The 27,158-nt window shown below is 35.0% G+C and overlaps 1 protein-coding gene across 1 annotated transcript; it reads left to right on the plus strand.

The window, feature by feature from the left end:
* LOC134846819 (uncharacterized) lies at positions 1 to 3,280 on the plus strand. The gene is made up of 3 exons (XM_063864215.1): positions 1 to 90; positions 568 to 650; positions 1,872 to 3,280. The coding sequence occupies exon 3, from the start codon at positions 1,883 to 1,885 to the stop codon at positions 3,278 to 3,280; it is 1,398 nt and encodes a 465-aa protein (XP_063720285.1). The 5' UTR covers positions 1 to 90; positions 568 to 650; positions 1,872 to 1,882.
* Positions 3,281 to 27,158: the final 23,878 nt, after the last annotated feature.

Genomic DNA, 27,158 nt, shown 5'->3' on the forward strand with positions numbered 1-27,158 from the left:
TCTCAAATTAATTCTTTCTTTATTTTACTGCTAAATAGCTGCTTTTACGTACTTTTTTTGTCATTGTTCAGCTTCTAATTCAGTTTTGTCGTATCTATTTCTAGATTCTTATTGTTCCGACTTTCGATACGAAAGTAACGGAATATTTGTGCTCGGGGTAGGTTTTTTTTTCTTCAGACAAATTTCGACTTTTTTTAAAATCATTCGAAAGCTATTGTTATCCTGAGCTCAAATTTGAAAAGATATTTCACCTGTGATCATTTTTCGGAAAATTATGGGGGTTTAAAGATTTTGGCCAATTTGGGACAATTAACGCAGGAAATATTTCGCGCTATTAACGCGTAAGCGTAGAGTTAATCCGTCTTAGAAATCATTCCAAATTAGTTGAAAGAAGCTTATTTGCCATAATTGATTTGTTACAAGGAGCTAAATCTATCTTTTTGTACTTTATATGGCGTGTGGGGGGATGATTTTCATAGAAAAATTTCAAATTTTAGAAAAAAAAATTATTTTTATTACATTCAATTTTTTGATGTTATTACTGCTCCATAAAACCTTAAAAGTCAGTCGGAACATTCAGGGCTTCGCCTTGATACGAGCAGTCTTGTTGTTAATATCATCACAAGTTTACTTCCGGCCCGAACCTTAAGGTAAAATAAAAAAGAAGGAAGAATTTGCAAACAAGTTGTATGTAAAGTGTGTATGCAGGCAGCTATTAAAGTTGTTTGAGTTTCGCTATTCCGAATTACACAAAGCTCCTGCTAAATAAGCCAAACCATGGTCGGGATAATAACGATGAGCTAAATTGAGGCAAACATACCAATTTCAATTGGTCTCTAAAGGAAATATTACATTCATTATTTTCAGATTTTGTTAAATACCGCTGTTTTTCAATTAGCGAACATATTTGGAAAAAGTAGCTATTAAGTTTCATCATTTTTTGCCAAAAATGATAATTGCCAAAAATGACAATAAATTTACCGGTTACTTGTAAATTCGAGTTCACAAGTCAACAGTAAAAAACCGTGTACACCAATTTGAGTTGTAAGGCAAATTTTTGGTTGGGAAAAGGTCTGTTTTTAATTGTGTACGTATACTTTCTCTTCTTTGTGGATATAACGATCTTGCTTCATATTATATCGAAGATTATTTTAGAAATTTTTATACTGGAGAAAGATCATTTAGCTGAGCGAAAAACACTGGTAGGGTAGCTTCATTTTCTATCTCTATTCAGCAAGGGAGGAACGTGCATACTTAAGAGCAAAAATGACATTCGTTACAGCCGCTAACATTTGTTTTTGAAAGTCTAACACCACAATTTCGATGAATCGCAGTTAGGTTGTCTGGCGGAAGTTATTGCAGGTTGATGTAGCAGCAGGATGCCGGCCCTGACAACCCTCTAATTGGATACCTCTAATGAAAACTGCCAATTAGACCAATTTGTGAAGTTGATACGTTAAGGAAAACTTTGCTAGATGCTAAATGTATCCATGTTTGTGTTCTCCTTAAAATATGACACCTGGAAGGGGGACAATTAAAAAAATGAACAATTTTGTTTATTATTTTTCGAAATTTCACATTAAAAAAAAATCTGGGCATCGCATTGATACGCGTAGTCTGGTTTATTTTTGTATTCAAATGATTCCTTTACTCATCAGGGACATCATTGCTCGGTTTGATATAATATGTTTCTTGTAATTTATTGGAAGATCCAATAATTTGTAGATTTTTACCAAAATTGTATCTTGCGTTGTGCGAAACTTCCATGTTTCTATTAATTAAAAAGAAGATCTAAATTCAGTTTGATTGGCTAACGCAATTTCGTTTTAAGCCCTTAGAGTTTATTAATAATCAGGTTGGCTTTGATTTAGCTCTCGAAAAGATGTCAATGCCATTACGACCTTGTTCTCTCAATGCAGCTCTGAAAGTACTTGCAGAGCAACTGGGACCTTCACCAACTGCACGCGTATTCGGACATCGAGAAGTACAAAAAGTGTTTGAGGCTATCAAAACATGCTCGGACAATATCGCTTACAACAGAATCCGAATTATGGGCGGAGACGAGCAGAAAACGAGTTGCTGGGCGACCCTGGATTTTGACTGTGTGGCGTTTGTAAACGTAGACGAGCAGTTCTGGAGAAGTTCAACAGGACTAGAGCAGAAGTTAGATGATCTTCAGGCACGGGTAATCAATTCATGGAAGCTAAGCTTGGCAAGACAGTTACCTGGAGTTGTAGTTAGCTTTCCTGAAGACCAAAAATGCAAGTTGGAATGGATTGATTACGGATTTACTGCGGATTTGCTGGTTGGTGTTAATGCACTCACACAAAAAGATAGAGAGAATCTTGCAGCGTCTAAAGGCAAGAGCTTGGCAGATATTCAGAGCGAGAGAATTATGCTCGCAGTTGCCAACTTAAGCAGTAACCACACGGAGAGAAAAAGAATAGCTACTAAGCTGATAATTTCGGCCTCTGTTATGGAACGGTCTGCTTATCTGATGGAACAGAAATCAGCCTTACACCATGAAGCTGCTCGACTGGCAAAGTTCTGGGTTTTGATGAACGCTAGTGGTAAAAAGAAGGGTGCGTCGTCACTTTTTTCTATAATTGCAAGCAACTGTGACACAAATACAATTTTGATGGATGCTTTCAAAAAATTCCTGCAGTCATTAAATAATTGGAAAACCCTTTCAATTGACTTGTCGCTGGACTTAAATTTACCAAAACAACTAGAAGCAACAAAAGTTATTGACCCAGGAAATCAATTTGATAACTACTTTACCAATGAAGACGAACCAAAACGAGTCAAGGTTTTTATGAACACTCTCAAAAACAGATCAAAGAAAACAATCAACAGGATGCATAGTACCAAAGGTAATTCAAATTGGGCTGCAATTGCCGACTTTTTCCTTCTGGACAAATATCTGAGGCTAGATAAAAGACTCTTCAAAACGGTGATCTTTGAAATCACTATTTCAAACAATCAATCTCTTTTTCCTCGAATTCTTGCTGGGACAAAGGGAAGAAAACATCGATTCATTGCTCAAGTGTTCCTTCTCATGAAGCTTGCCGCATCCTTCGTGCCGAGAAGAAATAACGGCGGAGATTATCGAGATACCGTGTTAATCGCAAACGATCTGAAGACTCTCTTGACAACTCGACTCAGCGCTACTTTTGTTTCCTCGATCTCTTTTGAACAGAAACAAAACAAGACTCATATGAGTTTTGTGCTACCTGTAGCATCCGAAGAATCATCACTGGTCATTGACGGATTTGTGTAATTGTTGTGATAATTTATTTTGATATGCATTTATTATCTGGTTTCTGGATTTTGAAAAACTCTTCAGTTAATAGGTTCTCAGTCTTTACACAAGAAGAAAATGTTTTGCTGGATTGGGGTTGAATTGTTTGCTGAAGAAACAGAAACAAAAATCAAAATTTTACGTTTCTAATTCACCTCGGAGGTAATCACTTGATTTTCAATCACTCCAGCTGTACAGTTCTGATTTAACAGTGCTAATTTAATTTATCCGGACTAAATGAATAACTTTGAACGTTCAAACACGTTTTTCTGGAATTGAGTGATTTTGGACAAAAATGATGTTGACAAATCTTGCTTGGGTTTTTTCAGAATTTTCGTGGTGCAATTTGTGTTTTGGCATGTTTTAGTCAATCAAAAACTACACCAAAACAATTTTTCAATTGCTGACAAAACTAATTTACAGTGAGCTGTTTATGTAGCCCAACAAAGTTTAAGAAGTATATAAACTCCAAAAATGGCACGAACGACCTTGCTTTTTCAAAGGAAAAAAGACAATGCAAAATACATTGCATTATAATAATTCAAAGTAAAAAGTAAGCATGAAGTTGTTTCAATCAATCAGTGTTGTTTTTTTTATATAACGTTTTACCGAGTTTACCGTGTAGGCTGGAGCTGGGGAAATTTTGGATTCCTTTTTCCATCATGATTCAAAATTGATCACTCAGTTTCAACTGATTTTTAATTGTGTTAGTACAAATGAAAGGAAGTTTAAATTTTTATCTGAGACCAAAAAACTGTATTTATTTAAAAACAGACTCATATTTTTCATAAAAGTAATTGATATGTTGACATCTGTTTTCCTCTCCCAATTGTAGCTAATATAACTGCGGTTTTCCCAGAAACTGATGGAAAATGAGAAATCATTTTGGTTTTTTCAGACTAAATTCAATTTTATATTAGTAACTATTAAATAGAAAGTTTCTATCATTGAAAAGTATTGAAACTTTGAGTTTGATTTAATAAGATCTTTTATTTTTTAAGACTTGTGATCTTTTAGTGAAAATTTTAGGATTTTCGAGAATGCATTTTTTGCGATCTGACGATTTATTCCGAATCAGAAATCGCTTCAAATTGAGTTTTTAGGTTAGTATTTCTCCTTTTCTTCTTTATCTATTATCTATCTATAAACTATATTTCTGTTAGAAAGAACTAAGATGTTTCATAAAAAAAGGCAATGGGAACTTTCTGCTTTTCGTCCTGATATCGAAACTGCCATATCGTATTCGTTTGACCAACTTGGGAAAACTATCGAACATGCGGTCCTTTAAGAATCAAAATTCGTTAAAGCCCGACTCAAAATCTGACAAATTGAACTGAAGCAAGCTGTTTAGTCCTAATAAAACGTGAATAGAAGCTAATTACATCGCTGGGTACTTTAAATTGCCTTCGGGGGGTTTTCTAACAAAAACTCAAAACGAAATTTGTTAAAGTATTTCTTGTTTTTTAGTTTCAAAAAACGCTTTTTTTCAAATTTTTTGTTTCAAACCTCCAACCGCACATGAACAAAGACACAGATTGAAGTCGCACATTATAAATCTCATTCGCAGTTATTGTTAAAAGTCCTGTTTCTACTCTAATCAGGCACCGTGCCATTGATTTTGCCGTTATTTGAAACACACCTGCAAACACTGCGTCCACATTGATTTGAGTGCTTCTTAATGTCACTGAGATCTTTTTTGAGAAAACAGAGTACAAAAACTGCAGTCAAGCTAAAAACCGAAACCTAGTCTAGTCAGCGCAGGGTCTTCAATTGTACTATACGGAGGCCAGTGACTAATTAAGAAGGACAGTAGAAACTTCGTTGTTGGGCGGGCCTTTCGGGACAACAAAACCATGCTGAAGAATAATCTGTTTTTCCTTACCAATTCAGTTAGGAACGCGGTGTTTCCAGAAGCCCCAACACCGGATCAAATCAATTTAAAAGACAGATGGATCCTTGTTTGAGTATAAAAGGATTCATACTGCAGCCCAAAAAAAGTATTAGCGTTCAAAGGAGTTTTTATATCAAAATAGTAACCCACTGCGAACAGAAACTAAACGGTATTTGCTTTGAAGTTTTTAGAAGATTAGGGCCATTTTCCTGCAGCAGCTGCAGCGTTCTTTTCGCATATAACGTGAGGAAGCGTATATCCTTGTATAGCATCATAAGTTTGAGATGGAGAAGCTGCAGAATCAAGTTTGAGATGTTCATCAAAATTGTATGGCTAGTTACGAAGAGATTGTTCTTGTGGTAAGATCTCAACAGGACGCGCAGCGTTGCGCCGGCCAGGTTCAGCTTGCCCAGATATTCATTGAACAGATGCCGACATCTTTTTGATAAGATAACTGCATTTTTCCAGATGACAGGGGTCGAATCAGAGACATGCTCTTTCTTGCGCCCTAAAAGATCTCTAACCATGATAGATAAAATGAACAAAAAGACGTGATATGAAATTTCAAGGAAGTACGTATTAAAAGCTTGGTTTAATGGCGAAAAGAGTATGATTCTGTTTCAATGATTGATTATAGTGATAATTTTTGCATTTTTCCTGATTCAAGACTTGCTTTACTGATAAGGAGCGCTTCACCGATGAGAGGGCTACAAAGCTAGGAGTAGAAAACAAAAAAATTGGAAATTTTTTCAGCCGTTGAGGGACTTTGTTTTTGATGATCCACTTAAAAAACTAGTGTAATCGGTTATATTGAGTCTGATGAGTGTTTGAAGGCACTCTAATTTTGATGGCAGCTCCTGCGTGCTGAATTGAAAACTGAAAATATTTCAGTCTCATCTTGTGATTACAACAATTGCTAAAGCCTTCATACTCATTATGTGTCTAATGTCAGTTGCAATATTTCAGCTTATCTTATCTATTGAAAGCTTTTTCACTCAAGTAAAAGTTGAATGCTGAAAGCTCGTGTTAAGTGCAGCGCAGTTATCCGTCAAATTTTGCAGTTATTTCCATTAACCCTGTAGCTCCGTCCGTCACCCCTTTTATCAGCAAAGAGAGCATCATACTCAAACCGGTATCCTCTTCGCGAGCACCCTGCGACCATTCGATTCTCCGATTCAGGTACTGCTCAGTACCCCTTCGCCAGTAAAGTTGCCAACAATATAAGGACACATTTTTGCGACAATATTATTAAGGTGCAAGTAACTCAGCTGAGGGCAACAACTCGACATTAGCAACATTATCCAACCTACGCGAATTCCTTTCAGCAGCTTCGGTTATCCATGTTCATCGGCATTTCCTCGTTGACAGTTATCGGGAGCTCTCAGTGAATACGCAATAGAAATTGTAGATCATCCTAGTCACTTGAGTGTTGCTTTAAGTGAAGACTGTCACTTTTATAAATGAAACAAAAGTCTTAAGCGTTTGCCTAACCATGCCATTCAGAAGAAGAACTCGAACGAGACAAACAAGATAATGAAAAAAGTTGTGCTGAGATGTGAGAATAGTAGAATAGTCAGTTCTGAAGATAGAAAAGATATTGTACTTTTTGAGCAAGTTTGATTTGATGTGAAAACAAAACTGCACACGTGTTTTTTTTTCCAACAGTTGAAGTCAACAATTTACCCATTAACAAGTCGAGTTAGTCAAATGCGAGTTTTTTAAACTGCACAGGACTAACTCATGGCGAGATTTGCACATGGCAAAACAAAAACTAGTCGATGAATTTAGAACTGCGGACTTGAGATATCGTAACTCCTTCGTTTTTTTTTTGTCTTTCATTTTTCTACTCTCTTCATTTCCAAATGACTTTAAATTACATATAAAAATTTTTATTAATTAAACTGATTAGAAACAAAAGTTTTTGACAATTGTTTTTTTAGAAAAGATAAGAACTAACCGATAGACTGCAAGATTAAAATACTTTGGTTAGTTAGTATCAGCCAATCTCATCTCTTGATGTAGAACGTGATTATTTTTAGCGTGCACATTGAGCGAACAGAAAAATTCAAAATAAATTTTACTTAGAAACGGCTAAAATTATTTTCTCACACCAAAATGATTGTTTCAATCAAAAATTTTTCCATCCGAAAACTTTTCAATTTACTCCATTTTACTGAACATATGATATAACGGTTGTTTGAAGATTCGACTTACAATGCTTACCACTTTTTTGTAGGTCCAATTCTGCTTATTTTAGATAGCTGTTGTTCACGCTGGTTATATCAAATAGCGAATTCTATTTACAATTTTTGGAATCCTTCCACAACTCGTACTATCAAAGAAAATCGGTCGATTACATATGTCGGTCGGTTACGTGTGATTGAAACAAAAATTTGTATATATGCGTTAAGACTATTGAAATCTCTCGGGTTTCACGCGTTTTTCCCGGTAAAAAAGACCCGCAATATGCCATAGGAATTCTCTTATGGCCACATTGACCCATTTCTCTCCAAAAATTCAACACGTCGGATGTTTGGGTCCCGTGAAAAATCAAATGAGAAGTATGTAATGGCTTTTTTTGAGAAAACATCGAAAAAAGTTAGCAAATGATAGCCGTGATTTCGAAGGTTTTGCGGCCTAAAACAATTTCTAATTAAACCATTTTAGTTACCAAGGCCCATTTTCTACAAAGATCCATAATGTACCCAAAAATTAGAGTTTCTACCAGATTTTTTTATTTGAAGACTAGACTCATGTGACCATAATGGTTTCGTTTAGATTTAAACCGTTTTGTTTGGCCGAACTAGCCAACACTGATATTTCGCCATCGTATTAAAATATCGTTGCCGAAGGGCAAAACTTTTTTCATCAAGAAAAAAAGAGACAGTAAAATTCAGTTTTTCGGACCTGGATCTAGCCGAAATGACTCTAAAAAACCTTCAGCAGTTGGGTTATTTGGCAGTTTTTCAGCTCTATGTCTCGTTAGAGCCACGATACCGGAAACTTCAGTGTCACTACCTATTTGACATTGCTCTATCAAAAGGGGTCGCTCATAATTGACTTTGGTTCTCCGGTTGTGTGAGGTGATTTGAAGACCTTGGATCAATTTCTGTTTCAAAGTATAGAGAATCGATAAGGTTTTCTAGCCGTAAAAATCTAAAATCACTACGCAAAATTTTACGGAATGGATTGCTGCCAATGATATTTTCTGCCAATAGTTTCTGCGTTTGAATTTTGAAGATTCCAAGATAATTGCTGATTGTTTTTTTAGCGACCCGGCTTTGCAGCCGTTCTTTTGAAGTCAACTTGTCTTAAAATGCTACATTTATTTCAACTCCTTTACCAGTTTTTGGCTCGCAAAATAATGAAAAGAAATCTTCAGTGTCATTCGACTCAGAGTGAGAGCCATGAGACAGTATCAGATGACTGCACATCAAAAACATCAATAATGAGCCGCAACAAAAAGGTAAATTTCTATTATAAGACAGCTTTGCTTCTGTCTGTTATAGATATTTTATTTGACTGCATAATTAGCCTGATCATTGGTCGCCTGATTTGGCGCGGCCATTGTTGTACTACATAGCGTGTCTCTTCTGTGTTCCGTGCTGTGCTGAAATTGTAGTCAAATTTGGAAAATCAAACATTGCCAGAACCTTATAGACAGGTTAAAAACAGGATATTGAAAACGCATATTGAACGTGTTTGATGCTGACCAATGAACTCAAGGTCAAATTTTAGCAAAATGGTACAATTAATTCAACTCATTCGCCAGTCTTCGGCTCGCAAAATAATGGAAAGAAGTCTCTGCTGTCATTCGACACAGAGCGAGAGCCATGAGACAGTATCAGATGACTGCACATCAAAAACACCAATAGTGAGCGCAACAAAATTGCGAATTGCTAATATAAGACAGGTTTGCCTTTATAAGATCTTTATTTGACTGTATGACGAGCCCTATTCTTGGTCGCCTACAGTGGTGCGACCAATGTTCTACTCCATATTGTGTCTGCTCTGTGTTCCACGGTGTGCTGAAACTTTTGTCAAAGTTAGCAAAATCAAACAACAACAAAATCAAAAAGACAAATTGAAAAAAAAATTACTAAAAACGGGATGAAAATCATATATTGAACGTGTTTGACCACTGAAGTTTTGGGTAATTTTTTTCAAAATGGCACCTTGAACTCGAGTGTTTCTTCATTCCTTGGCTCGCAAAATAAAGTAAAGAAGTCTACAACGTCATTCGACAAAGAGTGAGAGCCATGAGACAGTATCGGATGACTGCACATCAAAAACACCAATAGTGAGCGCAACAAAATTGCGAATTGCTAAAAAAAGGCATGTTTGCCTGTATCTGGCGTAAGATCTTTATTTGACTGTATGACGAGCCCTATTCTTGGTCACCCACAGTGGTGCGACCAATGTTGTACTCCATATCGTTTCTGCTCTGTGTTCCACGGTGTGCTGAAACTTTTGTCAAAGTTAACAAAATCAATCAACCCCAAAACCAAAAAGACAAATTGAAAAAAAGTTTACTGAAAACAAAATGGAACACGTATATTGAACGTGTTTGATGCTGACCACTGAAGTTTTGGGCAAATTTTTTCAAAAAGGCACCTTGAATTCGAGTGTTTCTTCATTCCTTGGCTCGCAAAATAAAGGAACGAAGTGTTCAACGTCATTCGATACAGAGTGAAAGCAGTGAGACAGTATCAGATAACTGCACATTATGAACACCAGTAATGGGTCGCAGCAAAAAAGTGATTTGCTAATAAAAGACAGCTTTGAATCTATCTGTGATAGGGATTAACTTTGGCTGTATAACCAGCCCGATGCTCGATTGCTTGCAGTGTTGCGACCAATGTTGTACTCCATTTCGTGTCTGCTCTGTGTTCCAAGGTGTGCTGAAATTTTTGTCAAAATTAGGAATATCAAGCAACCGCAAAATCAAAAAGCCAAATTGAAAAAAAAACTAAAAACGGGATGAAAAACATATATTGAACGTGTTTGACCACTGAAGTTTTGGGTAATTTTTTTTCAAAATGGCACATTGAACTCGAGTGTTTCATCAATCTTTGGCTCGCAAAATCAAAAAAAAAGTCTTGAACGTCATTCGACACAGAGTGAGAGCGATGAGACAGTATCAGTTGACTGCAAATTAAGAACACCAGTAATGATCGCAACAAAAAAATGATTTGCTAATATAAGACAGCTTTGCATCTATCTGTGATAGGGGTTTAGTTTGGCTGTAAAACGAGCCCGATGCTTAGTTGCTTGCAGTGCTGCAACCAATGTTGTACTTCATAGCGTGTCTGCTCTCTGTTCCTTGTTGCGCTGAAACGTTTGTCAAAGTTAGAAAGAAAAACATCCCTAAAAGCTAAAAGGCAGATTGAAAACAGCAAAAAAAAATTAAAAACGCAAATTAAATGATCTGATGCTGACCATTGACGCCATGGGCAATTCTTTTCGGAACGGCACTTTAAATTCATTTCTTTTATCAGTCTTCGACTTGCAAAATAGTGAAAAGTAATTGGTTATGTCCTTTGACGTATGGAGTGAGAGCCATAAGACAACATCGGAATACTGCCTATTATAGACACCAAAAACAAGCAGCAACAAAAATGGTGAGTTGCCAATTTAATTCAGCTGTGCTTCTGAGTATTTTAGGGAAATTGTTTGGCTACATTTCCAGCCAGATTCTTGATCACCTGCAGTTGTGCTTCAACTGTTGTAATCCATAACGTTATAATTGCGAATTGCTAATATAAGACAGGTTTGCCTTTATGAGATCTTTATTTGACTGCATGACGAGCCCTATTCTTGGTCGCCTACAGTGGTGCGACCAATGTTCTACTCCATATTGTGTCTGCTCTGTGTTCCACGGTGTGCTGAAACTTTTGTCAAAGTTAGCAAAATCAAAAAACAACAAAATCAAAAAGACAAATTGAAAAAACAATTACTAAAAACGGGATGAAAATCATATATTGAACGTGTTTGACCACTGAAGTTTTTGGTAATTTTTTTTCAAAATGGCACATTGAACTCGAGTGTTTCATCAATCCTTGGCTTGCAAAATCAAAAAAAAGTCTACAACGTCATTCGACACAGAGTGAGAGCCATGAGACAGTATCGGATGACTGCACATCAAAAACACCAATAGTGAGCGCAACAAAATTGCGAATTGCTAAAAAAAGGCATGTTTGCCTGTATCTGGCGTAAGATCTTTATTTGACTGTATGACGAGCCCTATTCTTGGTCACCTACAGTGGTGCGACCAAAGTTGTACTCCATATCGTGTCTGCTTGTGTTCCACGGTGTGCTGAAACTTTTGTCAAAGTTAACAAAATCAATCAACCCCAAAATCAAAAAGACAAATTGGAAAAAAGTTTACTGAAAACAAAATGGAACACGTATATTGAACGTGTTTGATGCTGACCACTGAAGTTTTGGGCAAATTTTTTCAAAAAGGCACCTTGAACTCGAGTGTTTCTTCATTCCTTGGCTCGCAAAATAAAGGAACGAAGTGTTCAACGTCATTCGATACAGAGTGAAAGCAGTGAGACAGTATCAGATAACTGCACATTATGAACACCAGTAATGGGTCGCAGCAAAAAAGTGATTTGCTAATAAAAGACAGCTTTGAATCTATCTGTGATAGGGATTAACTTTGGCTGTATAACCAGCCCGATGCTCGATTGCTTGCAGTGTTGCGACCAATGTTGTACTCCATATCGTGTCTGCTCTGTGTTCCAAGGTGTGCTGAAATTTTTGTCAAAATTAGGAATATCAAGCAACCGCAAAATCAAAAAGCCAAATTGAAAAAAAATTGCTAAAAACGGGATGAAAAACATATATTGAACGTGTTTGACCACTGAAGTTTTGGGTAATTTTTGTCAAAATGGCACATTGAACTCGAGTGTTTCATCAATCTTTGGCTCGCAAAATCAAAAAAAGTCTTGAACGTCATTCGACACAGAGTGAGAGCGATGAGACAGTATCAGTTGACTGCAAATTAAGAACACCAGTAATGATCGCAACAAAAAAAATGGTTTGCTAATATAAGACAGCTTTGCATCTATCTGTGATAGGGGTTTAGTTTGGCTGTAAAACGAGCCCGATGCTTAGTTGCTTGCAGTGCTGCAACCAATGTTGTACTCCATAGCGTGTCTGCTCTCTGTTCCTTGTTGCGCTGAAAAGTTTGTCAAAGTTAGAAAGAAAAACATCCCTAAAAGCTAAAAGGCAGATTGAAAACAGCAAAAAAAAATTAAAAACGCAAATTAAATGATCTGATGCTGACCAGTGACGCCATGGGCAATTCTTTTCGGAACGGCACATTAAATTCAACTCTTTTATCAGTCTTCGACTTGCAAAATAGTGAAAAGTAATTTTTTCTGTCCTTTGACGTATGGAGTGAGAGCCATAAGACAACATCGGAATACTGCCTATTATAGACACCAAAAACCAGCAGCAACAAAATTGGTGAGTTGCCAATTTAATTCAGCTGTGCTTCTGATTGTTTTAGGGAAATTGTTTGGCTACATTTCCAGCCAGATTCTTGATCACCTGCAGTTGTGCTTCAACTGTTGTAATCCATAACGTGCCTGCTCTTGTTGCACGGTGTGCTGACTTTGTTGTCTCATTTGTAAAAATAAAACATCCCAGAGTCTTATAGACAGGTTGAAAACAGAAATATTGAAAACGCATATCGAATGTGTTTGGTGCTGATCAGTAGTCACGGGCAATTTTTCCCAAAATAGTACATATAGTTCATTTCATTCACCACTTTTTGGCTCGAAAAACAATGGAAAGAAGTCTTCAGCGTCTTTCGACACAGATTGAGAGCCATGAGACCGTTTCAGATGACTGCACACTAATAGATGCATTGAAAAAGCGGACCTAAGATTTTTCTGAGGGTGAGGGGGAATTACGCACAACATAACCAATAAATATAATTTCGAAAAGCAGCAGTAAAATAAGCAAAATTCATCTTCATGGATTCTGAATGTTTTTTCTGCATTATTTTTCTGCATTATCAGAAGGAGCGTTCGCTAGTGCAAAATGTCACTGGAAGACTAGTTTCATTTTGCAGCAGCGCGTGCAAGACTGGCATTGTCGACTAGTCACAAAGTTTTAGGGTGTTGTTGAAATCGGTTGGTATGATTGCCGAAAGGGGAAGCAACACAACATAAAATGGTTTTGGCTGAGTCGGATCAACGTTTTAACGAGTACGTGAATTTTCTAAAAAAAAAAAAAACTTTCTGCTGATTACACTTTTGAGGCGACCAGAGTGTGTTTAGTCTTTCCCAAAACAAAACAAAGACAACAGGCTGTTTTGCCACATTCACTTCGCCACAAAAATAAACTACGTTTTGGGCACTATTCCATCATATCTACGCTTGCCAGAGACAAATGCTTAATGGAGTTTTTTAAGGTTGGTTAGCTAAACCTTGAAAATTGTAAGAAAGGCAATCCAAGCGCAGTAGTTGCATGCAAATTGTACGGACACTTTGGCAAAGTGGGGTAGTTATCAGGGTTGTCATCAAACAAAAAATCTAGAACACTGGGAACAGTGATGAAGTGGTTACGTCTACGCCTCGTAGTAATTGAAGGGCGGACGTTTGAAGGCTCACCATGATATGTTCTTAATTGAGGGCAAAGCAATTATTATCAGCCAAGATTTTTAAATTAGAAACAATCCAATTAATTCTTAAGCAGTAGCTCATCAGCACTTCTCCATGAAGAGCCAAACAACTTTGATGCTGGTTCTGTGCAAAAATAACTTCAACAAAATACAAAGAAGCTTAATAGCTTACAAAAAAGTGCACTGTACAAGTTAACAAAAAATAGACAAAACAAATTCATTACAAGTCTACAGAAAACCAAATATATACACATTGATATAAATTTTTTGATCAAGTAGTTTTTATTCAGTAGAAAACAGTTTTCAAATAGTTTTTTTTGCTCGTTAGGCTAGAAGATCACCTCATCCCAGTAACACAATTTAACATAAATTTCCATGCTTCGAACAATCAACTCGTCGATAATTTTTTTCATTAGTAACCGGGTCGAAAGGCTCAATTTATCGCTCCTGCTTATTTTTGTTCAATAAAAGGCAACTGAACAAAATGAAACATAACAAATGTCAGAGGTCACATTTGCTGCTAAATTTTTGTGAAACTTGCATTAGAAGTTGTTTGAGAATTCAGTGTCATTTGTAAATTGTGTTCATTTTTTTTGAAAAGTAGAGTAACTGAATTTTTTAAATGAAACACAAACGGAAGAAATTGAATATGACACCATTTAGTACCACGTCAGAACAAATTTTTGTGAGGTAGTTGAAACTGGGCGGAAAAATACAAGTTAATCCCTAGTTCCTTCACTATGTAGGTAAACAGCACTTCTCATGTGGGTAAACGTCAAAGTTATCTGTTGAACTAGTTGAACTCAATTGAGTGCAGATGTACAAGGCCTGTGAAATGATATTTGAGCGAATGCTTAGTCAAACGAGACCAAAATTTGACATAATAAAGACAAAAATGAAAAAAAAAAAAAACTAAAAATAGAGCTGCCAAGATCCATGATCTTCCTCAGCAAATTGTTACTAAGTTAAAAAGGAGAGTGAGGAACATCAATTAAACTCTGACTTTGCGTTCCTCCGAAAAAGTTCAAAATCAAGAAAATATGAAGACTTTGTGACTTATGAATTGCGGTCGACTTAAAGCTCAAACTCTTGATACTTTTGATATTAGTGGGTAAATCTGTACAGGTAACCTGCGAATTGCACAAGGATGAAGAAAAATTAGGACTATCAATTGAAATTCATTGAAAGATAGTTAAAAAATGAATCAATCTAATTTTGTCGAGCTTCTAAAAACAACAATCAAAACCAAAAAAGAACAGTGACTCACAGTATAAGATCAAATTGTAAGGCCAAGAGGGAAACTTTGTCAAAAAAGCAAAAACCGCTGAATCTATTTTTTTAAAATTTAGATTGGGAATTTTGAATAAAACTTGAAAAGGGGGATTGGAGCGATTAAAAAAGATATGTTAGGTCCAAACATTTTGTTTCTAGAAGCTAGTTGTTTCACACCGTATTTGTCATTCATAAGTGAACTGTTTCAGAGTAATAAGGGAGTGAACTATGATTGGAGAGAGCATTAAACGTAAGCAGACTGTTTTCAGCGGGGAAAAACCAAGGAAGTAAACAGAAAAATGTACAAAAAATTTTTAAAAAAAGCGTGAGAGTTCCAGTTGCCTACCTGTTCAACGGCAAGTTCGAGTTGCAAGAAGTTTTTGTCGGGGGGTTTTGCCAGTCTTTGAAATCCATTGAACACAGTTTGAACTTTTGGTAGCACGATTGTCTGAATGCAAGCCTTAATCGAAGCTGAGGAAAAAGTGGAGGAAAGTATCAGACGTCCCATTAAGCTCGGTGAACAGATGCATTCGAATGCTTCTCGCAACAGCATTTCTGCCCGTAGAGGAAGTCCCCACAGCTTTCGAGCTTCTGCAAGGTATGGCATCTGAAGAAAGTCAACCGATTTTCAATTATTTCGAGGACACATATATTGGTAGACTGACTTCTCAAGGACGACAGAAGCCCAAATTTGATATGGAGCAATGGAGTTGCCATCAAAGAGTAAAAAACGACCTTCCCCGCACCAACAACGCTGTAGAAGGTTGGAACAGCAACTTCGTGAAACTGGTCAATAGTAAGCATCCATCATTCCCAAAACTGATCGAGAAGTTCCAGGACGAGCAAAAAAACGCGGAAATACTGTTGGAAAAAATGTGCGCAGGACAAAAATTAGCCAGACCCAAAAAAGCTAAATACCAAAAACTCGACAAAAACTTGATCACTATGATTAAGTCATATCAACCCAACGATATCATTGGGTTTTTGAAAGGATGTAGTTATAATATTAAATTATAATCAAAATTTTCTTTTCTTTTTAATTTTCACGTTTATTCCATATTGCCAAGCAATAAAATTTTTCCAAGTTTGAAACCGGCAAAATAATGAATACATACAAGGTGTTGATTTTTCTTTTCCCTCCGTCCAACCCTCTAAGGTTGAACCCTTTGTTGTACCCTAGATATACCCGTTATCATCTTTACCCGAATTTCAACTTTTTTCGGAAACTTGGAAAAATTTTTGTGCCGCCGGAGATTCGATCCTTTGATCTCTAGAGTTTGAGACTAACGCTTTAACTATTATACCATGAGTCCTTTGATTTTCATCCGAATTATTGTTCCAAATTTGGCTCTTTGATCTTTAATTGCCCCTGTTTGAGTTTTCAAAGCGTAGATCAATTCTGTCGGCGCCAAAAGATCAAGGTCATGAAATTCAACTGGTTTTGGACTGTTTTGTATGGGACTGTTTTTTAGAACCTTTTTTTGATGTTTCGGACTCTTTTGTATGGGACTGTTTTGTATATGCACCGTGTCGGGAGTTAAGATTAGCTTTCGGAGCGGTGACAATAAAAAAAAATAGTGGTCCCTGCAAAGGCAACAGACTTAGAGAATATAAGTCAAGAGATCGAGCAAATACTCCCACATAAGACAGATTATGCGCATAATTATTGATTAATCGAGACTGAAAGTCAATCTCAAATAACTATTGTTACAAAAAGTGTATTTTGAGTAATGTCCAAACTGAGGAACTACAACTTTATTCTGAGAAAAAAAACATACGACGCCTAAAGTAACAAAACTAAACGAGACTAACTATTGGCCTAGTTTGTTTAAAAAATTCAGCCTATAAAAACCGTCTGCAACTACGACAACAAGTAATGGTTTCCGTTGTTTCTGAAAAGTAAACATAAAGACATCTGAAGAACTTTGAGAAAAATACACGGCAGCTAAAAAATTTTATAACATAAAAATATTTTAAGGAAATGACAATGACAAGAACCTGAAGATGAGGAATTTGTCTAAAAATTACAAAAATTGTTCATAGCTGAAGCAGTTTTGCGATGTGGTGAAAGAGGTAAGTTTAAACCCCAATTTACGCTCTGCAGCGCTGTTCAAGCCGCTGTGGAATCCATAAAATGAAAGTAAGGGACGCCAAGTTCTAACAACGCCAAATTTCTTTAAAAACCATTAAGAATTTACAATTAACAAGTTTATAACTTGGTTAACAACCAAGAAGTAGAGCTCTCGAAATAGAGAGGTACTCACTGCTGCTAAACGATACAAGCTGATAAATGTAACTTCTGAAAAAACAGTATGCCAAAAAATTTAAAGCACAAGCTAAAAAACTTTGCAAAGGTCCTTCACTGGAAAGGACTGAAATTATATACCACACAGAGCTTTTTCCTTGATAACACCAAGCTTGTACGAAGCTTGATTGTTACCCAAACTGGCGCCATCCAAACTGTGGCGAGGCCAATCAGGAGCCTCTCCTTACTCCTCTGTCATCCAGATGAAACCAAAAAAAAACATCTAAATGCGGTGCTTCTGTGCTACAATAACTTTTGGCTGATCACTATTTATAATGCTCCGTTTCAAATTTTTTTCTTCCAATTGCAATGCAGAGTTTACTGATAAATCATTCATGTCAAAAAATGATTAATCGATCAATCAAAAATCAGCGTAGACCTGTAAGTATGTTACAATTAGATTATGGCTGTTTTTTTGTCCTGATGGAAGCATCAGATCACAGCGACGTGAAAAAAAAAACATTTTTCACGCATTTGAGTTCCAACAGACTTATTTTTAAAAAGTGTTAGCGGATTTTTTCCGCGGAATCCGATATCATATGCTTTAATTTTCCTAGACCAAATTTTTTAGAGTTTAATTGTGTATCAAATGCATTTCACTTTTTCATGGAGTCCAATAAAATTTAAAACAAGTTTTCAGTTCAGCAAGTGTCAGTTTTTGTTCCGACTTTCGATACGAAAGTAACGGAATATTTGTGCTCGGGGTGGGTTTTTTTTTCTTCAGACAAATTTCGACTTTTTAACTAGCCATTTTTGACGGAGTCTTATAAATCGTTCCAAATTGGTTGAACGAAGCTTATTTGCCATAATTGATTTGTTACAAGGAACGAAATCTACCTTTTTGTACTTTATATGGCGTGTGGGGAGATGATTTTCATTAAAAAAATTCAAATTTTAGAAAAAAAAATTTCATTTTATTTTATTTCATTTAATTTTTTTTTGTATTACTGCTGCTCAATAAACCTTAAAAGGCAGTCGGAACGTTCAGGGCTTCGCCCTGATACGAGCAGTCTTGTTGTTCCGACTTTCGATACGAAAGTAAAGGAATATTTGTGCTCGGGGTGGGTTTTTTTTTCTTCAGACAAATTTCGACTTTTTAACTAGCCATTTTTGACGGAATTTTTTTATATCATTCAAAAAGTATTGTTGTCCTGAGCTTAAATTTGAAAAGATATTTCACCTGTGATCATTTTTCGTAAAGTTATGAGGGTTTAAAGATTGCCATTTTGGCCATTTTGACCAATTTGGGACAATTAAAAGGCAATACAAGTCGCGCTATTAACGCGTAAGCGGAGATTTAATCCGTCTTATAACGTTCCAAATTGGTTGAACGAAGCTTAATTGCCATAACTGATTTGTTACAAGGAACGAAATGTATCTTTTTGTACTTTATATGGCGTGTTGGGGGATGATTTTCATAAAAAGTTTCAAATTTTAGAAAAAAAAATTTCATTTTATTTTATTTCACTTAATTTTTTTATGTATTACTGCAGCTCAATAAACCTTAAAAGGCAGTCAGAACATTCAGGGCTTCGCCCTGATACGAGCAGTCTTGTTTTACTTTAATGATCTTCTTTTACGTCAACCGAAGGACGCATTTGGTCTCTACTTAGATGATTTTGATGAAAAAATGCGCTTTTTCAGGCAGCCTTTCTCCTGAGTGTAGATTGGTGATGTATAAATTTTGACTTTACTATGCAGTACTAATTAATGGTTGTTTTTGAGTGGTTTAGAGGGTCATATGGAGAAGAAAAAGGTCCAATCTACTGCCACCTTTCCTGTCAAATCCGATTAGATTTGAGACCTTTCGTCTCTTGCTTCTGAAAGGTTTGATCTATGGTTCGGCCGTCTGCGACTTGTGATTCAACCCTGTTGGAGATGAGAATCGAAGCAATTCGAACGTCTCAGAATGGGTCGAGAACCAGACATCATAGAGCTTTTCAGCCGATTATCTCAGCCACAAGAAATCAGCTTAGTCATTGGATTCCGGTTTGAGCTGGAAAACCACGGTTTTTTAAATTATAAAATAGAAAGGCTCAAATTCTGTTCAGTTTCATTCATCTACGCCAAAAGTTTGGTAAAAAAAACCTAAAAATTTAAATCTATTTTTTCAAAACCAGTGACTCAAAAGCGGTTCTCTGTAAAGAGCTGAACAGCTCACATGCTGTGGTCCTTTCCCTCGGATAAATTGTCCTAAGTTAATAAAAAGACGCTCCAAAATTCTTAAATTTTAATCCCGAGACATAAACGGAACGCGTGTTTAACTTGTTATGATCGACATTTAGAACATCTGTGTTGAGTTTCTGGTGTCAAGTCGGCTGTGAAGTTTTAGATTCTTTAGTTATTGATCCGTAGAGCCAGTTTTCACTTAAGCCGACAGAGAACATGAGACTGCAACCAACTTCGGATTAAGTCAAGTTTAACTTTCTCAATTTTAAAACCAAGCTTCAGTAACCATAAAAACAGTATTTTTGATGCAGACCGCTTAATAAGCCGAAATGATACGTAAAAATCACAAATCAAGAGGAAGGGTGGTTTGTCAATGAAACTTTTTTCTCAAAAACTTTTTTACTCTCAAATTGAAAGTTCAGCTGAAAAATATGTTCTGTGAAGCTTTTCACTATCGAACCTAGCTAGTAAAGAAAATGAGATCCTTGCAATGAATAACTCAATGGTTAATCATTTACAAACAGTAACCTTGGGGTAATTTTCTCATTTTGCATTAAGGGGGAGAGGTTGTTTGAATAATATATCAAAAAAGGGTCATATCTCAAAGACACTTATTCTTACTAGTTTTTACAAAAAATTAGTTAAGCTTTATTTTGTCACAGGTTTGAGAAATTACATTATGAGCCGCAGATACTGAGTTTTTGACTTCTCAAGTGAAAAATCTTCTTTAAGCGAATTTTCTATCATTGGGGAAGACAAATTTCGACTTTTTCAGACAAATTTCGACTTTTTAACTAGCCATTTTTGACGGAGTCTTATAAATCGTTCCAAATTGGTTGAACGAAGCTTATTTGCCATAATTGATTTGTTACAAGGAACGAAATCTACCTTTTTGTACTTTATATGGCGTGTGGGGAGATGATTTTCATTAAAAAAATTCAAATTTTAGAAAAAAAAATTTCATTTTATTTTATTTCATTTAATTTTTTTTTGTATTACTGCTGCTCAATAAACCTTAAAAGGCAGTCGGAACGTTCAGGGCTTCGCCCTGATACGAGCAGTCTTGTTGTTCCGACTTTCGATACGAAAGTAAAGGAATATTTGTGCTCGGGGTGGGTTTTTTTTTCTTCAGACAAATTTCGACTTTTTAACTAGCCATTTTTGACGGAATTTTTTTATATCATTCAAAAAGTATTGTTGTCCTGAGCTTAAATTTGAAAAGATATTTCACCTGTGATCATTTTTCGTAAAGTTATGAGGGTTTAAAGATTGCCATTTTGGCCATTTTGACCAATTTGGGACAATTAAAAGGCAATACAATTCGCGCTATTAACGCGTAAGCGGAGATTTAATCCGTCTTATAACGTTCCAAATTGGTTGAACGAAGCTTAATTGCCATAACTGATTTGTTACAAGGAACGAAATGTATCTTTTTGTACTTTATATGGCGTGTTGGGGGATGATTTTCATAAAAAGTTTCAAATTTTAGAAAAAAAAATTTCATTTTATTTTATTTCACTTAATTTTTTTATGTATTACTGCAGCTCAATAAACCTTAAAAGGCAGTCAGAACATTCAGGGCTTCGCCCTGATACGAGCAGTCTTGTTTTACTTTAATGATCTTCTTTTACGTCAACCGAAGGACGCATTTGGTCTCTACTTAGATGATTTTGATGAAAAAATGCGCTTTTTCAGGCAGCCTTTCTCCTGAGTGTAGATTGGTGATGTATAAATTTTGACTTTACTATGCAGTACTAATTAATGGTTGTTTTTGAGTGGTTTAGAGGGTCATATGGAGAAGAAAAAGGTCCAATCTACTGCCACCTTTCCTGTCAAATCCGATTAGATTTGAGACCTTTCGTCTCTTGCTTCTGAAAGGTTTGATCTATGGTTCGGCCGTCTGCGACTTGTGATTCAACCCTGTTGGAGATGAGAATCGAAGCAATTCGAACGTCTCAGAATGGGTCGAGAACCAGACATCATAGAGCTTTTCAGCCGATTATCTCAGCCACAAGAAATCAGCTTAGTCATTGGATTCCGGTTTGAGCTGGAAAACCACGGTTTTTTAAATTATAAAATAGAAAGGCTCAAATTCTTTTCAGTTTCATTCATCTACGCCACAAGTTTGGTAAAAAAAACCTAAAAATTTAAATCTATTTTTTCAAAACCAGTGACTCAAAAGCGGTTCTCTGTAAAGAGCTGAACAGCTCACATGCTGTGGTCCTTTCCCTCGGATAAATTGTCCTAAGTTAATAAAAAGACGCTCCAAAATTCTTAAATTTTAATCCCGAGACATAAACGGAACGCGTGTTTAACTTGTTATGATCGACATTTAGAACATCTGTGTTGAGTTTCTGGTGTCAAGTCGGCTGTGAAGTTTTAGATTCTTTAGTTATTGATCCGTAGAGCCAGTTTTCACTTAAGCCGACAGAGAACATGAGACTGCAACCAACTTCGGATTAAGTCAAGTTTAACTTTCTCAATTTTAAAACCAAGCTTCAGTAACCATAAAAACAGTATTTTTGATGCAGACCGCTTAATAAGCCGAAATGATACGTAAAAATCACAAATCAAGAGGAAGGGTGGTTTGTCAATGAAACTTTTTTCTCAAAAACTTTTTTACTCTCAAATTGAAAGTTCAGCTGAAAAATATGTTCTGTGAAGCTTTTCACTATCGAACCTAGCTAGTAAAGAAAATGAGATCCTTGCAATGAATAACTCAATGGTTAATCATTTACAAACAGTAACCTTGGGGTAATTTTCTCATTTTGCATTAAGGGGGAGAGGTTGTTTGAATAATATATCAAAAAAGGGTCATATCTCAAAGACACTTATTCTTACTAGTTTTTACAAAAAATTAGTTAAGCTTTATTTTGTCACAGGTTTGAGAAATTACATTATGAGCCGCAGATACTGAGTTTTTGACTTCTCAAGTGAAAAATCTTCTTTAAGCGAATTTTCTATCATTGGGGAAGACAGGCTTATTTTGTTCTACAAAAAAAACTCCTGCAAATGGACTAAAGCGAAAGCAAAAATATGCAAGGCTTCTAGGTCTGAACATTTAATTTAAATCTTTTACAAATGTTCAAATGCTTTTATAACAAATTTGAAGGCCGTAAAATGGTTAGTTGTGGTTCGCTTTCTAACTATAAGGTAAGTTTAATTACTTCTGGGCTATTTTGATAGCAGACAATGTTCACCAAGGCGTGAAGAAAATGTGAAGAAATATTTATTTCTTCAAACAAACAGCTGGGAGTTTGAATGTATTTGTAAAGTTGACCGCGTCACGCATTCAAAACAAATCAACAAAAACAAATTTTCTTGAAATTTATTTCGAGAAATGAAGAAAGTCTTGTCTACTTTGATGAAAAACTTTGACTGAGATTGTTAGACTTGTTCATAAAAATTATCAAAACCAACCTGAGAGCTTAAGTTATTGATAATCGAATCTTTTTAGAAGTAACTCAAAGTTGTTCAAATTTATTTCAAATGACTTCTAAATCTCAATTATAAAATCTCCAATTATAGGCGATAACAAAACTGCTCGTAATTCCAAAAAACACTGAATAATCTTACTGCCATTTAACTGGTCTCCTAAAAACTTTGGTCAGGAAATTTTTGGGCAATTATAATTTGAAGGTCCCGTTTCAACATCCAAAAAACATCTTTCAAAGTAAGACAAAGATCCGATTTAAACCGTTTGCTTGAAAGGTGATTTTGCCGAGCTTAAAGTGATTGCTGCAGTCGCGCCAACGTGTTGTGAGCTTGCCAAGAGAGACTAGGATTAAATATATATAGGGCATTGCAATTTTCGAAAGTTGGAAAAAAAATGCAATAACATGCTCCAACAGCTTTCAAGTTTCTCACTACTGCTCTGTGCACCAACAAAAATTAGATAAAGAATTGCTCAAAAAATTTTCAAACTAAATTATTGCTTCTCTGATACAACATCGGAGAGAAATCAATTATTTCAAAAATTTTAAAAAAAAATTTAAAATTCAAAATTATTTGGAGAGAAATCAGTAAGTTTGCGGCATAAATCTCACAAAATATTTTAATTGGAGATTTTCATAGCCTATAAATTGAAAAAATATAACAGTGTGATGTTCACTTTAAGTCTTTAGAAGTTTCAAGATTGATTCCGAGATAAAAAAAATAGAATTACCAATAGCAAACATACCTACCCGCACTGAAGTTTCTCGGATAAAAATAGATTATATTGAGATTATTATAATCGATTATGTGCAACCAATTTAAGCAACATTTTCTATTGTAATAGAAAGAAAATAGATTATTTTCATCAAGAAAATATTGCCTTGTAATTCCACTAAAATGTGTTTTTATCTCCACATAATCTCAACAAAATTATTTTTTTCGCCCTGAAATTGCCATAAAATTGCAATAAAATCTATTGTTTTCGCCATAAAACTGCCATAAAATTGCAACAAAAACTATCTCTATCGTCATAAAAATGCAGTAAAATCTAGGATCCAAAACATCAATTATGTTGTCATAAAATTAGATCTAAATTCGATTTTTTTTGCAGAATTTTGCAAGTTTTGCGGGAATGCCTCAACTGCAAGTTTTGCGGTTAAACTGGTAGGGGGGAATTTGTGGTTTAAAAAAAAACAGAAAATGAAGTGTTAAACTGCGACAATTTTAAAAACAGAGATCAAAAAGTATAGAAATTTTGTTCTGAAATGTAACATTTTATGAAACGTAATACGTATCAACAGTAAAATGAAGTGTTAAACTGTAACGATTTTAAAAACAGAGATCAAAAAGTATAGAAATTTTGTTCTGAAATGTAACATTTTATGAAACGTAATACGTATCAACAGTAAAATGAAGTTTTAAACAGCGACGAATTTAAAAAGAGAGACCAAAAAGTATAAAAATTTTGTTCTGAAATGTAACATTTTATGAAACGTAATACGTATCGAAGGCATTAAACAGGAAATAAGATAACTTTGAATAAATTGTAATTTTCATGAATAACTTCTCAAAAAAATCCATTATAATCGATTAAAATCGATTATAATGGATTATATTGACAAAAAAAATATTAGGATTATTAGGATTATAATTTTAATGGATTATAATTCATTATTTTGTCATTTTATTGCGGACCATATTATGACAATATAATCGATTATGAACCATGGGCGCTCGCTGCGGAAATCTATTATCATCTATTATAATTTAAATTTAATCGACATAAAAAATAAAGTTTTTAATGGATTTTTATCTCCATATAATTGATTATTCTACTCTGCGACCACAAAATCACTAGATAATTGATTATTAAAAGAATAGTTTTTTGTTCGACCACAAAATCGCCAGATAATAGATAATAATCGGAGAAACTTCGGTGCGGGTGCAGTCATGTTCCAGGAAAAATATCATGTTACTTTCTTCGAAGAAAGAAATACAACTTTTTGACAAAACGATTGAAATTAAAATGTTAACAAGATCCGAATTGCCGTTTTTCTAGAGTTTAGTTGATATCCTCCTGGCGAATCTGAAAAACAATTTTTTTCTAGAATCGATAAATTCAATTGACTGATTGAGTTACGAAAACATCTTGCTTTTGGTGATTCTTTACAATATGCTTTTCAGTTTGTGTGGATCAAAGAACAACATAAGAGCTCTTTTGACACCAGTTAGTAAATTTACCTAGAGTGATCACAATTTAAGAGTTAATTTTTATGGTAGAAAACTTCTATTTATTCCATTATTATTTTTGATGAAAATTTTTTCTTTTCTGGGCTTTAGATGTTAATAAAAACTTACTTGAGTGGAAATTTTTTTCTAATCTTTCTTTGGCTAAAATCTTTATGGTACATAATCGTTCAAAAAGATCGAAAGCCATTATTTAAGCTGCCTCTCGAGTGAGTGGTGTTCTGAAAATTTTCGAAGCGTAGAGACCGACCTTCCATCTAACCCCCCTATTTAGAGTAATGAACTTAGTGAAGACTCTTATATAGGTCCTGGTGGCTTTTCATAACTCTTGTCAGTTGGCTATGTTTTAATTTTTTCACTTATTTGAATTATCCCCTCTTTCAAAAAAAATCGTGGCCCATGCAAGCTTTTCCTTAGCGGCTAACTATCATACTTAAATCGCCAATCAAAAACAAATAATAATAAAAAAACTTAGAACTTTATGCAAAAGTGTCGAGATGTGCAATAAAAACAACTGTTACAATTTCTCAAACTTTGCTTCAATTGAACATGTTATTGTTAAGTGATATTTGCAGCTTTGAAAAAACTACGCTTTCCGATATCTCTTTTGCATATTTGGTAATCATTTCGGGATATCAAATTTTATCACAAAATCCTGCCCTCAGAACTGTAACACAACTGAAAAAAAAGCGAGCTAAAAAGTAACCCGGACCGATCAAAATTTTAATCAAACAATTTGAAAATTTTTCAACCTACAATTTCTTTCAATTTTTTGCTGAAAATTTTTGTCTTCAACCATATGATCAGCATGTTTCTTTCATGAATTATTTGTCTGATATGCAGTTTTTATACATTAAACTTGTATAGAAGAAAATGCAACATAATGTGCCGGAATTTTTTTTTCGAAAACACAATGAACAAATAGTTTGTTATAACCACGTACAAACGCAAGAAAGCCCAGATGTTCAGTTGCAAAAACTGCACAGATAACTGCAATTGGCAATTTGCTTTGTAAATTAAAAATAAAATTTGCACACAGAACTACCTACAAAAAACGTAACATTTTGATACGAAGCTCTGTATAATGTTTTAATTGTTTGAAAAATGGGGAACAACTTTGCATTTGGGTGTGTTTTACTTTTTCTCTTTTTTCCACGCAACTAGCACAAATAATAATCGGAATCAATCGAATAATATACCATAACAAGACTGCTCGTATCAGGGCGAAGCCCTGAATGTTCCGACTGCCTTTTAAGGTTTATGGAGCAGCAGTAATAACATTAAAAAATTAAATGATATGAAAAATAAATAAAATGAAATTTTTTTTTCTAAATTTTGAAATGTTTTATGAAAATCATCCCCCCACACGCCATATAAAGTATAAAAAGATAAATTTCGTTCCTTGTAACAAATCATTTATGGCAAATAAGCTTCGTTCAACCAATTTGGAACGATTTATAAGACGGATTAAATCTCCGCTTACGCGTTAATAGCGCGAATTATATCGCGCGTTAATTGTCCCAAATTGGTCAAAATGGCAATCTTTAATCCCTCATAACTTTACGAAAAACTTTTCAAATTTAAGCTCAGGACAACAATACCTTTTGAATGATATAAAAAATTCCGTCAAAAATGGCTAGTTAAAATGTCGAAATTTGTCTGAAGAAAAAAACCCACCCCGAGCACAAATATTCCGTTACTTTCGAATCGAAAAAAGTCGAAAAAATAAAACTCTTTCAGTCGTAAGTCGAACAACTTTTAAAAAATTGTCACAGTACTGAAAAAACGAGTTTAAAATTTTTGGTTTTCACTCCTAATTCGAGCAAAGAAAGAAAACAAGCAGGCTTACAAATAGCTCATTTTTTTTCGCTTTTCTAGTCATAAATTTCCTAAAATTTCC

This window comes from Symsagittifera roscoffensis, chromosome 5, assembly GCF_963678635.1.
Source record: "Symsagittifera roscoffensis chromosome 5, txSymRosc1.1, whole genome shotgun sequence".
In the NCBI taxonomy this organism is placed as follows: domain Eukaryota; kingdom Metazoa; phylum Xenacoelomorpha; order Acoela; family Convolutidae; genus Symsagittifera; species Symsagittifera roscoffensis.